General features: G+C 43.6%; 2 protein-coding genes across 3 annotated transcripts in view; one reads left to right on the top strand and one right to left on the bottom strand.

Moving 5' to 3' along the window:
• The window catches only part of LOC106581284 (endothelin-converting enzyme-like 1), a 27,108-nt gene extending 25,535 nt beyond the window's left edge, over positions 1–1,573 (top strand). The window contains exon 18 of the mRNA XM_014163247.2: positions 20–1,573. Within this exon, the coding sequence (XP_014018722.1) occupies positions 20–119 (100 nt within the window). The 3' untranslated portion in view covers positions 120–1,573. The remainder of the gene's footprint in view (positions 1–19) is intronic.
• ccdc150 (coiled-coil domain containing 150) lies at positions 747–12,876 on the bottom strand. Of its 2 annotated transcripts, none has more exons than XM_014163245.2 (26): positions 12,784–12,876; positions 11,979–12,341; positions 11,634–11,812; positions 11,402–11,470; positions 11,131–11,247; positions 10,928–11,057; positions 10,751–10,794; positions 10,554–10,646; positions 8,073–8,180; positions 7,830–7,954; positions 7,522–7,699; positions 6,676–6,744; positions 6,433–6,525; positions 6,182–6,265; positions 5,456–5,563; positions 5,168–5,359; positions 4,881–5,050; positions 4,717–4,810; positions 4,466–4,614; positions 4,216–4,342; positions 3,893–4,084; positions 3,469–3,537; positions 3,256–3,387; positions 3,023–3,112; positions 2,643–2,819; positions 747–1,797 (listed from the first exon to the last, which is right to left on the bottom strand). In XM_014163245.2, exons 2-26 carry the CDS (start codon positions 12,337–12,339, stop codon positions 1,639–1,641), a joined length of 3,309 nt encoding a protein of 1,102 aa, XP_014018720.1. In that variant the 5' UTR covers positions 12,340–12,341; positions 12,784–12,876; the 3' UTR covers positions 747–1,638. The 2 variants fall into 2 exon arrangements, with proteins under 2 accessions (XP_014018720.1, XP_014018721.1); XM_014163246.2 differs by having other exon boundaries at positions 748–1,797; positions 3,023–3,109.

The raw sequence follows: 12,876 nt of genomic DNA, 5'->3' as shown, positions 1-12,876 counted from the left end.
CTCCCCATCACCCCTGCAGGGTGATTGGCAGCGTGTCCCAGTTTGATGAGTTTGCCCGAGTGTTTCACTGTCCAAAGGGTTCCCCCATGCATCCTGTCAACAAGTGTTCTGTATGGTGACCTCTGAACTCCTCCACCCACCAACAACTAGAACTTACCTGTGACCTCAACTCACCAACCTGTCTGAGGTGTTCTGTTCAGTTTCACTTCCATCTCAATCCTGGGACTACCTTTCTCTTATCACAGAATTTGCAAGCTAATAATGTCATCCCCACCAGGCAAAACCATGATCACTTCACTGTCTACTCATGTACATATCCAGTGCTTGACTTGGGCAGGAGGTCACCGGTGCGGAGTACTGGCACCTCAAATGTTCTACCGCTTGAGCTCCTGTTCCTCTTATAGAATATTGTGGATCTCCTGTACCCAAAATGAGTACCGGCACCTATTTCAATCCAAGTCAAGCACTCATTTAAGCATATATATATATATATATATATATATTTTTTTTTTTAATTTTTTTTTCAACAGATATGTCATGGGATTACCTTTTTGGTTTTGAATCACTTAAACGTCAGATGTTGACAGTAGTAAAGAGTGTTATTAAATCATATTGAAGGGATTGGGGATTGTACTGCCAGTATGGACTGCACTCACTCAGATCAGTGTTTTGCCAGCCAATGTTTTTGGGAGTCTTTTCTATGAGGTAAATAGTGGACACTGTGCTCCCATGCTGCCAACAGAGAAGTGGTCTCCGCTGTGGAGACCTTGTTCGTCTTCACTGTTGTTACCTGTCTGGTCCTGGCCTTATGGACACCATTGGAATGGTGTTACTGTGAGTATGTGTGTTTGTACAGTTTTGAATCCATAGTGACCTTTTGCTCAGGATTTGTAGCTAAGTGTGTCCCCAGTGGCAAAGAATAATGATGGAACAACATGGACTAGTCTGTCTGAACCATTAACCCCTCACACCTTAGTGTACATCAAGGTGAACTATGCTTCTCAATCCACCGGACACTCCAATCTCCCCATGTCTCACTGTCACTCCCCAGAGTATGGATTCTTTAGCATGAAGATGTTTAAGATAGAAACATGAACCTGTTGAACAACATCATCCATCCTATTGGAAAACTTAAACTGAGAGCCATTTCTATTGGACATTATGGACTCTGAGCCGTTCCTATTGGATTATGTTAACTCTAGGGCCTTCCTTGATACAGTGCATACTCACTCTGACAGCCAAGAAGCTTTCAAAGAAAGGATCAATATCATTGACAGTCCTCAGTCATAACAAATCATCTATATTCTGTACATACAAAACTGTGAATCCAATCAAAAAAACATTTGTACACAGTAATATTATAATTTTGTATGAAGAATCTAAAAATAAGAACAATCTTTGTATAAGTTATAATTGTACAGTTCTTATTCTGAAAACAGCATGTTCAAAACCAGCTTTACACAGTGCAGACTGAGATAAAAAAATGACATACAGTTCTCAGCATTCAGCTGCTATCTCGCTCATATTTCTTGGTGTTCAATGTTTTGGATAAATAAAAGGGATCATTGTGTGAGGGGTTGGTTTCTCCATGTACCTTGGTCCAGTGCGTGTGTGTGTGTACTATACAGTATGCTTGTCTTATTGTGTGTGTCCGTGTGAGTGTGTTAGCGCATGTGTCCCACCAGGTTTGTATCCATTTGCGATGCGAGCCAGCTCTCTCTTGGTCTCCCAGCGTTGCATGGTGGCTCTCCATCTCTCCCACTCTGGAGGTTCTGGAGGCCTGCTATCACACCAAGTCTGGACCATGACAAGAATAAAATAGAGCACTTATGAGTCTACATCCGGAACCACTCTCATCCTGTTCAAGTACACATCCCCATAGCCACTGGGTAACTGTCTGTAAGACAACACCACTCTCTTTGACAAGACACAGAATAAACCCATTGAGACAAACACCTCAGGCCATTTTCATAAAGTGTCTGACAAAGTTTTTTGGATCACAGAACTGGTGTTAAAATTCCCAAGGGCTTTCAATAAGGTGCGTGCTTAAAAAATGCTCAGGGCAAAGTCATGGCCATAATTCAAAAATATTAAATTGGATGGTTCAAACCCTGATATGTTTTTCCAGCTATAGGTCTGCACGTCGTCTTTGTTAACTTTGGTGGAGGGCTTTAACGTCAGCACTACAATGAGACATTTTTGTACAGCAAATTTACTCAATACCTCCTTTTTACTAGAAATCTCCTTCCCTGAAAAATGTGAATAGTCTGCCTGCAACCGAGAAAATTCTCAGCTCTTTAACCCCCCCCCCAAGAGAACCAAACATTTAGCCAATAACGCTTTTAGAGCTAAGAGGTTGTGAGGACTATTTCTAAGTTTATATTTTATAAGTTAATGAATAGCTGTAATTCTTACTCCTACAGATTGGACAATTCTCTGAATTTCTCAGCCAGTTAAGACATACTTTTCACTCAGGGATTTTAGCACTCCCTAGAGTCTCTTTCATTGAGTTTAATGGAGTCACTTTGGGGGAACTGTGGTGAAGAAGTACCATTGAAACACCAAACAAAGAAGGCATAAAAGCTGAGGGGACTGCAGACTCATTATTAGTGAGAGTTGATAAAGTGATGAGAGAAAAGCACCTTTCTGTTGCGTTTGCATGATGAACTGTGTGCACCCCTTTTACTGCTTTCCAGGGTATGGTGTCCATTTTCTTGTGGTTGCTCGTCCCCCATGGACCTGTTTGGCTCTCCATCACTCTTCAGGCTATCAAACTTGGACCGGAACCAACTGTGAGCTTCCTCTAGGTTCTCTGATATCTGAGTGTGGGGACAAGCATGATGTCAGGAGAATTCCAATTCAGTTCAACTTTACTCACCCGTCAGGGGCTATTTAGGTGCACACGCTCAACAGACGGAGATACAGAGTGAGAGAATTAATGACCAAGCAAGAAGGTGTTGAAGATGAGGGAGCAGAACAAATGAAATTGTCTTGACTCCAGGTGGTTGAGGAAGAGTATTACCTGCTGTGACTCCAGGCTGACCTCTTTCATTTTCTGCTCTGCCTGGTCCTTTGCCTCCTGCAGCTTCTTGATGCTCTCCTCCAGCCTCTGCTAGGACAAACACACATAAACAGACATGGCTGTCTTTCAATATGCCATCAAAGACAAGAAGTAAAGGAGATTAAATGAAGCCATTGAAAAACATTGAGTTAAGCGAGGCTAGCTTATGACAAAGATACGTAACCCCTGCTAACCTGACACTTGTCTTGCATGACGTGTCTCAGCTCCCTCTCAGCCTCTAGCTCCCCCTCCTGGCTGGAGGACAGGCGCCGTAGCTCCCGCTGGAGGGATAATGTCTCGGACCGGAACTGCTGGATCAACTCACTCTGAAAACAGACAGGACAATGGTGACTGATGTGTACCATACTGTAAACATCCACAGGTATAGAACGTGTAAGGTGTCCTACCTGCTCATAGTTCTTCTTCTGATACTGATCCTTCAAGGTCTTGAGGCTCTTTAGTTCTCCCTCCATGTCCTGAGTGCAGAGGGAGGAGAACATGAGTCACAAAAATAGAACATCTGGTTTAGCAGGTGCTTGTCCACAAGATGGCACCAACAGACCCGGCCACCCTGTTTCTGACTCCTAGCTAAATTTGAAGTATTTTATGTGTGTGTTAATTCTTACATTATTTGCGCAGAACATTTCTAGTCAGACATTAAGATTTATTGTAGTCTTTTTATTTTTATTATTACTATGATTATGTGTACTTGTTTGACATTTTACTGCATTGTTAGGAGCTAATAACATAAGCATTTTGCTGCACCCGCTATAACATCTCAAATGTGTATGCGACCAATACATTTGATATAGTAGACAGTACTGTAGATACTTTTATTTTCTGAGAGTTGCCCAGAGTGGCTCTATTATCCAGGTGTTGCTTGAGCTGTGTCTTCTGATCTCTGAGACGGGCTTTCTGATTGGACACCACTTTCTCCAACTCAGACGCCTTCTCCCGCAGCTCCCGATTTGCCCTGGAGAGGTCACCTGACCTAGATGACAAGTCCTCAAGAGCCTTTCTCAACTGAAGAGAGAGAGAGACACACAAACAGAAGGGAAAGAGAGAAATAAAGAGGGGTGAGGAAAGAGGTAGGATGATATTTAGAGTTCTGACTGATGGAAAGAAGCGATGGAGTATGAGAGAGAGTGCAGTACCTCTGAGATTTCTCTCTGTGACAACCTCTTCACAGAGTCCCTCTCTTTCCTCATCTGAAGCTTCATAGATTCCAGATGCTCTGACCATCGACCAATCTCTGCCCTGGCCTCAGCCAGCTCCACCTCTCTGATATACATGCAAAATATAGACATGAATGTCACATTCATGCAAAGTAACCATGTACGCTTTCACGTATTTAAACCACACTTAAATAAACTCCCACTATCCACATTAGTCCCTGTTAGTTACCTCTGTGTGATGGTGCTCTGGTGTTGGTCTCTGGCTCGGTCCAGGTTGGCCTGCAGAGTGCTGTTGGCCAACACAGCCTGCTCTAAACGTTGGGCTAGTTTCTTGTTATCTAGCCTTGCCACATCCAGGGCCTTACGCAAGGGCTCCAGCTAGACAATCAAACATATCTTTGTAAACTACTATTATTACTACTAAAAGCTAAGAGCTGTTTGTGGGTATGTGTGTTTATGACTCATTAATGATGTAGTTACCATTTTGTTTTTCTTGGAGTTACTTGTTGCCATGATGTCTTGGAGCTTCTCCACCTCTGCCTGTAGCTTCTGAATCTCTCTCTGAGCCTGCAGTCTGAAAAATACATGGTTGTTCAAACATACAGCCATATACATGCACAACACAGACACACAGACACACAGACCTGTCTCTCCTGAGTGAGACCAGCTCCTGCTCTCGTCTCCCCAGCTCCTTCTGTACTGTCTCAGTGTTGTGTTGCAGACGGGAGTGGGAGGCCAAAACGTTCTCCAGGGTCTGTGCCACACTGCCTCCACCCTGACGAGACACACCCAGCCAGTCCTCCAGCTCACACAGCTACAGGACAAACAGAGCAAAATCAGGTGGGTTAGTGCTGGTCTGGAGCAAAAGCCTGCACACACCATGTAGCTCTCCAGGACCCAGGTTGGGTAACCATTTTACTAGCCCTCTGACCTTGTCCCTGTGCTGCTCCTGCAGTTTGTCCAGTTGTCCCCTCAGGGCCTGGCTGTCCCTCAGAGCCTCGTCTCTGGCTGCCACCACCGACATCGCCTCCCCCTCCTTCACCTGGACTTCAGCCTGGGCCTGCCTGAGCTGAGCCTCCAGTTTATGACAGGTTGTCTTCAGGGTGCTAATTTCAGAGGTGACCTGTAAGGGAGTAGACAGGTGTATGTTAGGGAGTCACCTTGTTTTTGACATTACTACATTACCACATAACCACATTACTACCATGAGTGTGTGTACCTGTGTGTACTTGTTCTCTAACACAGAGCTCAGCTTGCATTGTTGGACACTTTCTACATGGGTGTCCCTTAAAGCTTGCAGCTCCTCCTGGAGTTGATCTACCCTGGTCTGGTTGAGAGGAAGAGCATTAGGAGATAACACACTTCAACATGAGGATACATGAACACACACACAGTGGTATAAAGTACTTAAGTAAAAAAAAATACTTTTAAAGTACTAAAGCAGTTTGAGGGTATCTGTACTTTACTATTTATATTTTTGAGTACTTTTACATTCCTAAAGAAAATAATTTACCTTTTACTCCATACATTTTCCCTGACATGCCAAAGTACTCGTTACATTTTGAATGCTTAGCAGGACAGGAAAAGGGTCCAATTCGCGCACTTATTAAGAGAACATTGCTGGTCATCCCTACTCCCTACTGAGTGTTGAAGTGTGCCCCTGACTATCCGTAAATAAAATAAAAAAACAAGAAAATGTTTGTAAGGAATTTGAAATGATTGATGCTTTTACTTTTGATACGTATGTATATTTTAGAAATTACATTTACTATTGATACTTAAGTACATTTAAAACCAAATACTTGTAGACTTTTAGTCCAGTAGTATTTTACTGGGTTACATTCATTTTTATGTGAGTCATTTTCTATAAAGGTATCATTACCTTTACTCAAGTATGATAAATCAGATACCTTTTCCACCAATGGTTTTAGTGTCAACTCCTTACCTGTAGCTTCCCTTTCTCATAGGCCAGGTTGTTCTTACTATCCGTCAACTCCTTAAGCATCTTCTCCACCTGCTGCTGAGCATTCTGGGTAAAGAGGACACCACGAGTTGAGAGGTGAGGGGAAAGAGGAAACGGTCAGGATGGAGAAAGAAAATAGAGAAAGTATGTGACATACAAACACACATTCACTATGGATGGACAGATTTAAAGTGATGTGACCCCAGTCTCTAGATACTGAATGGATCTCTCACCTGCTGATGCTCCATGACAGCCAGTTTTCCCATGAGCCTCCTGTTCTCTTCCTCCTGCTTCTGCAAGGTGGAGTTCAGAGATCCTGCCTCCAGCTGTCAATCACACAGGTTGCAAAGTGGACAGTTAAGAAAGCTATGGTCAGATTCGGACAAGAAGTGTGTTCACTGTGAATGCGCAGGTCCTTTTCATACAGGTCTGAGATCAGTCTGAATCATTATCAGAGATCATTGGCAGTACAGTACCTTGACATTAGCGAGTTGTGTTTCCAGAGCACTCCTCTCACCCTCTAGCTTGGTGACCACAATGCACATCTGTGACCCCAAAAAAAGAGAGATAGGGGCATAACATTTAAAGACATCCACAGAAACTATAAAGAGAGACAATGCAAAGCTCAGTTAAGCTTTAAAAATAGACGTGGAAATTCTAAAATAGTCATGGAAATACTCAATAACGAGGAAAGACAAGGCCAATCACCAATCAGGATATAACTTTTTTCAAAACGTATTAATAAAGGGAGCATAGAGTAAGTGCTCTGCAATAATGAGGCTGGTCGACCCAACACTCTTGAGTGTTATGCCGAGAGCTCTGACATAGAAAGAATACAAATATATTTTATAGCAAAAATACACCCTCTTAGTCTACATGACAAACAGCAGATGTGTAGAATGGGTCAAAAGGTGAGACTTGATATATGAAAGAGGAGTATCCCCCAGCCAGATAGCATTTGCTGTGAAGACTGTTGTTACTGTATAGAAACCAGAGTTTGGCCCCTAAGGCAAGGTTCCTCTCATCATTATCCATACCCGAGCCATCTGTCCCTGGTACCTTACATTAAACAAACACCAACTCATTCTATGAAATGCATTCTATGAAACCAAACCATTCATAAATCAATTGTCAGCGTTAAACCTCAGAGGCACCTCTCAGTTCACACAAACACAGATGAGAGAGTTCTAATAGAACCCTATTCTATTGCATAAAACAACCATTCGATGCATAAACAGTATTAAACATAATCTTGTAATTTTTCTATCATACAACCTTGTACTCTTAGGCTACGTATTTTCTAAGAGACAAGGCAACTGCACCTCAGTCTTTGCACTGTCCCGGTCTGTCCTCATGACCTCCCCTTCCTTTACAGCCGAGTTCAGATTCCCCCGCAGCCTCTCAATGGTACGCTCCAACAGCTCCCGCTGAGTGGCAACTGTCTCTTGGGCAACCGTGGAACTCTGAAGAAGTTGGGTGTGGTCAACCTTCAGAGTCTCCCTGTGGTGCAGAAAGACAGGGGCTGTTATTGGTGGATGTGTGTGGCTAGCATTATCATTGAGAGCCTATTCATTCCTCATTCAGAGATTATTCATTCCTTTGAGTATTTGCAGTTAGCTTTAGCACCCACAGCTCCATCTGCAATTTAACTTTAGCTGATAGCGCCCCCTGCAGTTCTGCCTGGATGTTGCGTCTGGCTGCATCCAGCAGGAGGTCTTGCTCCTGCAACTGCTTGGTCACACGACTTCTCTCTGCCTGAGCGAGACACAGGAACAGAATAAAATGTAGCCTGTACTAGTGTGTGTGTGTGTGTGTGTGTGTCTGTGTGTGTGTGTGTGTGTGTGTGTGTGTGTGTGTGTGAGAGAGGCATTACCTTAATGCTAGCCTGGTGTTCAGTCTGTAGCTTGGATTTCTCCACAGTAAGAGAATGTAGGGCTGAACTCAACTCAGAGCACTGACTCTCCAACTGGTTGTTAAATGCCTGTGAGAGGAAATGAGAGCAAAATGTCACCATTTATTCCTGAGATTTTTCATGATTAAAATGGTAATCTACACATGGTCTTAGAAATATACTGCAATCTATTTTTTAAATAAATAAGGGATAGCCAATGATGGGATATGCGTTCTATGGAAAAGAATGAATGACATGGAAGGTGTGTTCCACGACGTGCCAGCGGAGTGGAACTGACCTTCCACAGAGTTGCATTATTTTCCAAGTTGATTATCCCTTTAATACCATGGCTATAATTTAGCACATTTGCCACTAGAAATGTGTTAATCTACCGGTAGAAATGTGTTCAACATCCAATGAAGTCGCTAGGGGGTTTACTAGATAGCTACAGTAGTTGCCATGATAACCAATCAAATAGACTTGCTAGTTTACCAAACCATCAGTCCTAGATTTCGATTTTCATAATGGCATTCAACAAAGCCAATAATGTTTCCAATTTGACTTTTGCTTTCAAAAGCAGCTCAAACATACAGTTGAAGTCGGAAGTTTACATCCACTTATGTTGGAGTCATTAAAATTAATTTTTCAACCACTCCACGAATTTCTTGTTAACAAACTATAGTTTTGTCAAGTCGGCTAGGACATCTACTTTGTGCATGACACAAAGAATTTTTCCAACAATTGTTTACAGACAGATAATTTCACTGTATCACAATTCCAGTGGGTCAGAAGTTTACATACACTAAGTTGACTGTGCCTTTAAACAGCGTGGAAAATTCAAGAAAAAGATGTCATGGCTTTAGAAGCTTCTGATAGGCTAATTGACATAATTTGAGTCAATTGGAGGTGTACCTGTGGATGTATTTCAAGGCCTACCTTCAAAATCAGTGCCTCTTTGCTTGACATCAGGGGAAAATCAAAGGAAATCAGCCAGGACCTCAGCAAAAAAATTGTAGACCTCCACAAGTCTGGTTCATCCTTGGGAGCAATTTCCAAATGCCTGAAGGTACCACGTTCATCTGTACAAACAATAGTACGCAGGTATAAACACCATGGGACAACGCAGCTATCATATCGCTCAGGAAGGAAATGCGTTGTCTCCTAGAGATGAACGTACTTTGGTGCAAAAAGTGCAAATCAATCCCAGAACAGCAGCAAAGGACCTTGTGAAGATGCTGGAGGAAACAGGTACAAATGTTTCTATATTCACAGTAAAACGAGACCGATACCGACATAACCTGAAAGGCCGCTCAGCAAGGAAGAAGCCACTTCTCCAAAACCGCCATAAAAATGCAGACTACGGTTTGCAAATGCACATGGGGACAAAGATCGTACTTTTTGGAGAAATGTCCTCTGGGCCGATGAAACAAAAATAGAACTGTTTGGAGGAAAAAAGGTGAGGCTTGCAAGCCAAAGAACACCATCCCAACTGTGAAGCACCATGGCATCATGAGGATGGAAAAGTATGTGGATATATTGAAGCAACAGCTCAAGACATCAGTCAGGAAGTTAAAGCTTGCTCGCAAATGGGTCTTCTTAATGGACAATGACCCCAAGCATACTTCCAAAGTTGTGGCAAAATGGCTTAAGGACAACAAAATCACAAAGCCCTGACCTCAATCCCATAGAACATTTGTGGGCAGAATTGAAAAAGTGTGTGCGAGCAAGGAGGCCTACAAACCTGACTCAGTTACACCAGCTCTGTCAGGAGGAATGGGCCAAAATTCACCCAACTTATTGTGGGAAGCTTGTGGAAGGCTACCCGAAACGTTTGACCCAAGTTAAACAATTTAAAGGCAATGCTACCAAATACTAATTGAGTGTATGACCTGCTGGGAATGTGATGAAAGAAATAAAAGCTGAAATAAATCACTCTCTACCATTATTCTGACATTTCACATTCTTAAAATAAAGTGGTGATCCTAACTGACCTAAGACAGGGAATTTGTACTTGGATTAAATGTCAGGAATTGTGAAAAACTGAGTTTAAATGTATTTGGCTAAGGTGTATGTAAACTTCTGACTTCAACTCTAGAACATGTAAGAATGAACTGTAGCCATTGAATTAAACCGTGCAAATATATGGGCGTTATAGGGAAATAATGAATGCTCTAGAATGACCTTCAAGCCAATAAGAAATAAGTATTCAACAAAGCCATAGTATAATTAAGCAATAAGGCCCGAGGAGGTGTGGTATATAAACAGTATACCACAAACCCCGGAGGTTCCTTATTGCTATTATAAACTGGTTACCAACAAAATTAGAACAGTAAAAAGTTATTTTTTGTCAAACCTGTGGTATACGGTCTGGTATACCACAGCTTTCAGCATTCAGAACTCGAACCACCCGGTTTATAATGGTCTTTAATGTATAGTATGTATATTCTGAGGTGGGCCACTGACTTGGACTTTGTCAGCTGCAGTCCTCAGATCTCCTCCATCTCTCAGTAACCTGCTATTCTCCTGCTGCTGCTTCTGCAGGGCTAGCCGTGCACTCTGCATACACAATACACACTAATTAACACACTGCATACACAACACACACTCAGGTAGACACACTCAACACAGTTGATTGATATCACTCAAGTGCTGGCACTTACTTTTAGTTCACCTGTCAACTCCAAAACAAGGGAATCTTTTACCTCTATAAATAGATGAAGAGATCAACCATTTAATTGTCCATATGAAATCTGTCATTCAGGAACACTAGCACATCAAATGATGGGACCACACTGTACAGCAGAATATGAAAACATCCACAATGCAGTGTTGCTAACCTGCCTGCCCTTTGAGCTGCTCACACTGCTCCTGCAGCCTGTGGCCTCTGTCCTTCTCCTCTTGTAGTCTCTGTCTAGTGGCCTGTCCATCAGAACGCAGGGCATGGCAGTCTGCCTGCACTGTCTGGGCCTGGGGTCAGAGAGGGACAGGATAGCAATGGTTGTTTTCTTTCTCAACTTGTATTGCTTCACACCTACCGTACCTGTCTTCTCTCCATCTCCACCACTGTCTCCATCTCCTCCACCCTCTGAAGTAGTGCACTGTGGGATTTCTCATTCTCAAAAGACCGAGCAGACTCCTGGGACATCTGCTCCTTCAGCTAAATAAAAGTTAGGGATCATTAGAGTTGAAGTTTTGTTTTGTTAAGGTACACAGGTAGAGCAAGAATCATGTATTCCCTTCTCTGTCAGATGGCCCATGTGACGTCCCCTACTCCACCACCCTGTCCCATGATGCCCCTACAGTGACCGCACCTGCAGAAGCTTCTCACTCATCTGGACTTTGACCATCTTCAGCTCCTCTGCAGCCAGAGCCACTTCCATCTGCAACAACAGTACCAGAACTTATAGGGTTACTATCTAAATATCAGAAAATGCCTATATTTGCCATATACTCATCTTGGCTGTATTAGTAAACAAAAGGTGGGTAAACTCTGACATAAAGACTGTGTGTTGCTAAAAGATGTAATGTGGTTGGTCTGGGTACCTTGGAGGTGGTGGCGATCTCCAGGGCCTCCCCCAGTCTCTGCACCTCCCCCCGGGACTCGTCCCTGTCCAGACAGGCCTCACGGAGCAGGTCCCTCAGCCGCATCACCTCCCTTCTGGAGACCCGCTGCTCCTCATCACTCTCCTGCTGCAGCGCAGACAGCTGCTCCTTCAGACGGGCTGCAGAGGCAGACAGAGGGACAGATGTGGATAGGAAATAAGAGAAAGACTGATTGAGCCAAAAAGGAACAGAATGGTGTTGACACGCCATTAGCAAAAGATAAAATGACCGACTTCCCTAATGTGTTTGTGACATTGTTTTGATTCAGGTTGTCAAAGCCATTACCTGAGTGTGAGGGATCCAGTTCTCTCTCAGTCTCCAAGCGAAAAGTGGTGAGCTTGAGGGTCTGCAGGAGGCTCTCCATGCGACATACCCTGCTCACTAGCCCATCACACTGGCGCCACAGTAGCCCTTCTCCTCCAGGCTCTCTTAGGGCACGGTGCATCTTCACGGGGCTAATGGGACGCTGGATGGGGTCCCTCTCCACGGGCTCCAGGAGCTGCTCTCTGGACACTCCCAGACTGCCCATATCTCTGATGAGAGACTCTGCCTGCTCCTCCGCCACCAAGAGACGCTGGTGTAGCAAGGACAACGCCTCTGGGGCAGTGGCCCCTGCACTCAGGGGCTGGATCACTGGGCGGGACATTACTGGTGAGCAGGAGTGGGTAGAGAAGGGGCACAGCATCAAGATGCGCATATGATGCCCACATATGCTCTGACGAACATCTTTACTTTAGTCAAATGCATAGGTTGCAATAAACCTAGCTAGTTTGACAAGTAGGTAAACAAATATGCTGGCTTGTTAAGTTAACGAACTAACGTAGTTAGTGTGCTTACGAACACCACCAAGTCGTCAGTATCAAGCCAGAATCAATAATCCCGTTCGTGCAACATTTGAACCGACGACCGATAGTACTAGCTAAATCACAGTTTTGGCTAAAGTTAACATTAGCTTGCGTCTAAACATGAGCCAAGCAACCGCACAACTTCCTAATGTGAAAATCAATACATGCACCACAATTCAATAACGTTAATATAAATGCCTAAAATACGTATCAAAACACTCCTGATCACAGAAAATACTGCTTACCAGAAATCGCCCGCAGCTACTTCCTGCACTTGTTTCTATAGCGACGCGTCTTCACAGCTTCCTCTCAAACCGACCGCGCTTGGATACTGCCTC

This window comes from Salmo salar, chromosome ssa20 (genome assembly GCF_905237065.1).
Source record: "Salmo salar chromosome ssa20, Ssal_v3.1, whole genome shotgun sequence".
Taxonomy (NCBI): domain Eukaryota; kingdom Metazoa; phylum Chordata; class Actinopteri; order Salmoniformes; family Salmonidae; genus Salmo; species Salmo salar.
The sequence above is the reverse complement of the archived record's forward strand: the minus strand, read 5'-3'. Positions and strand labels throughout refer to the sequence as shown.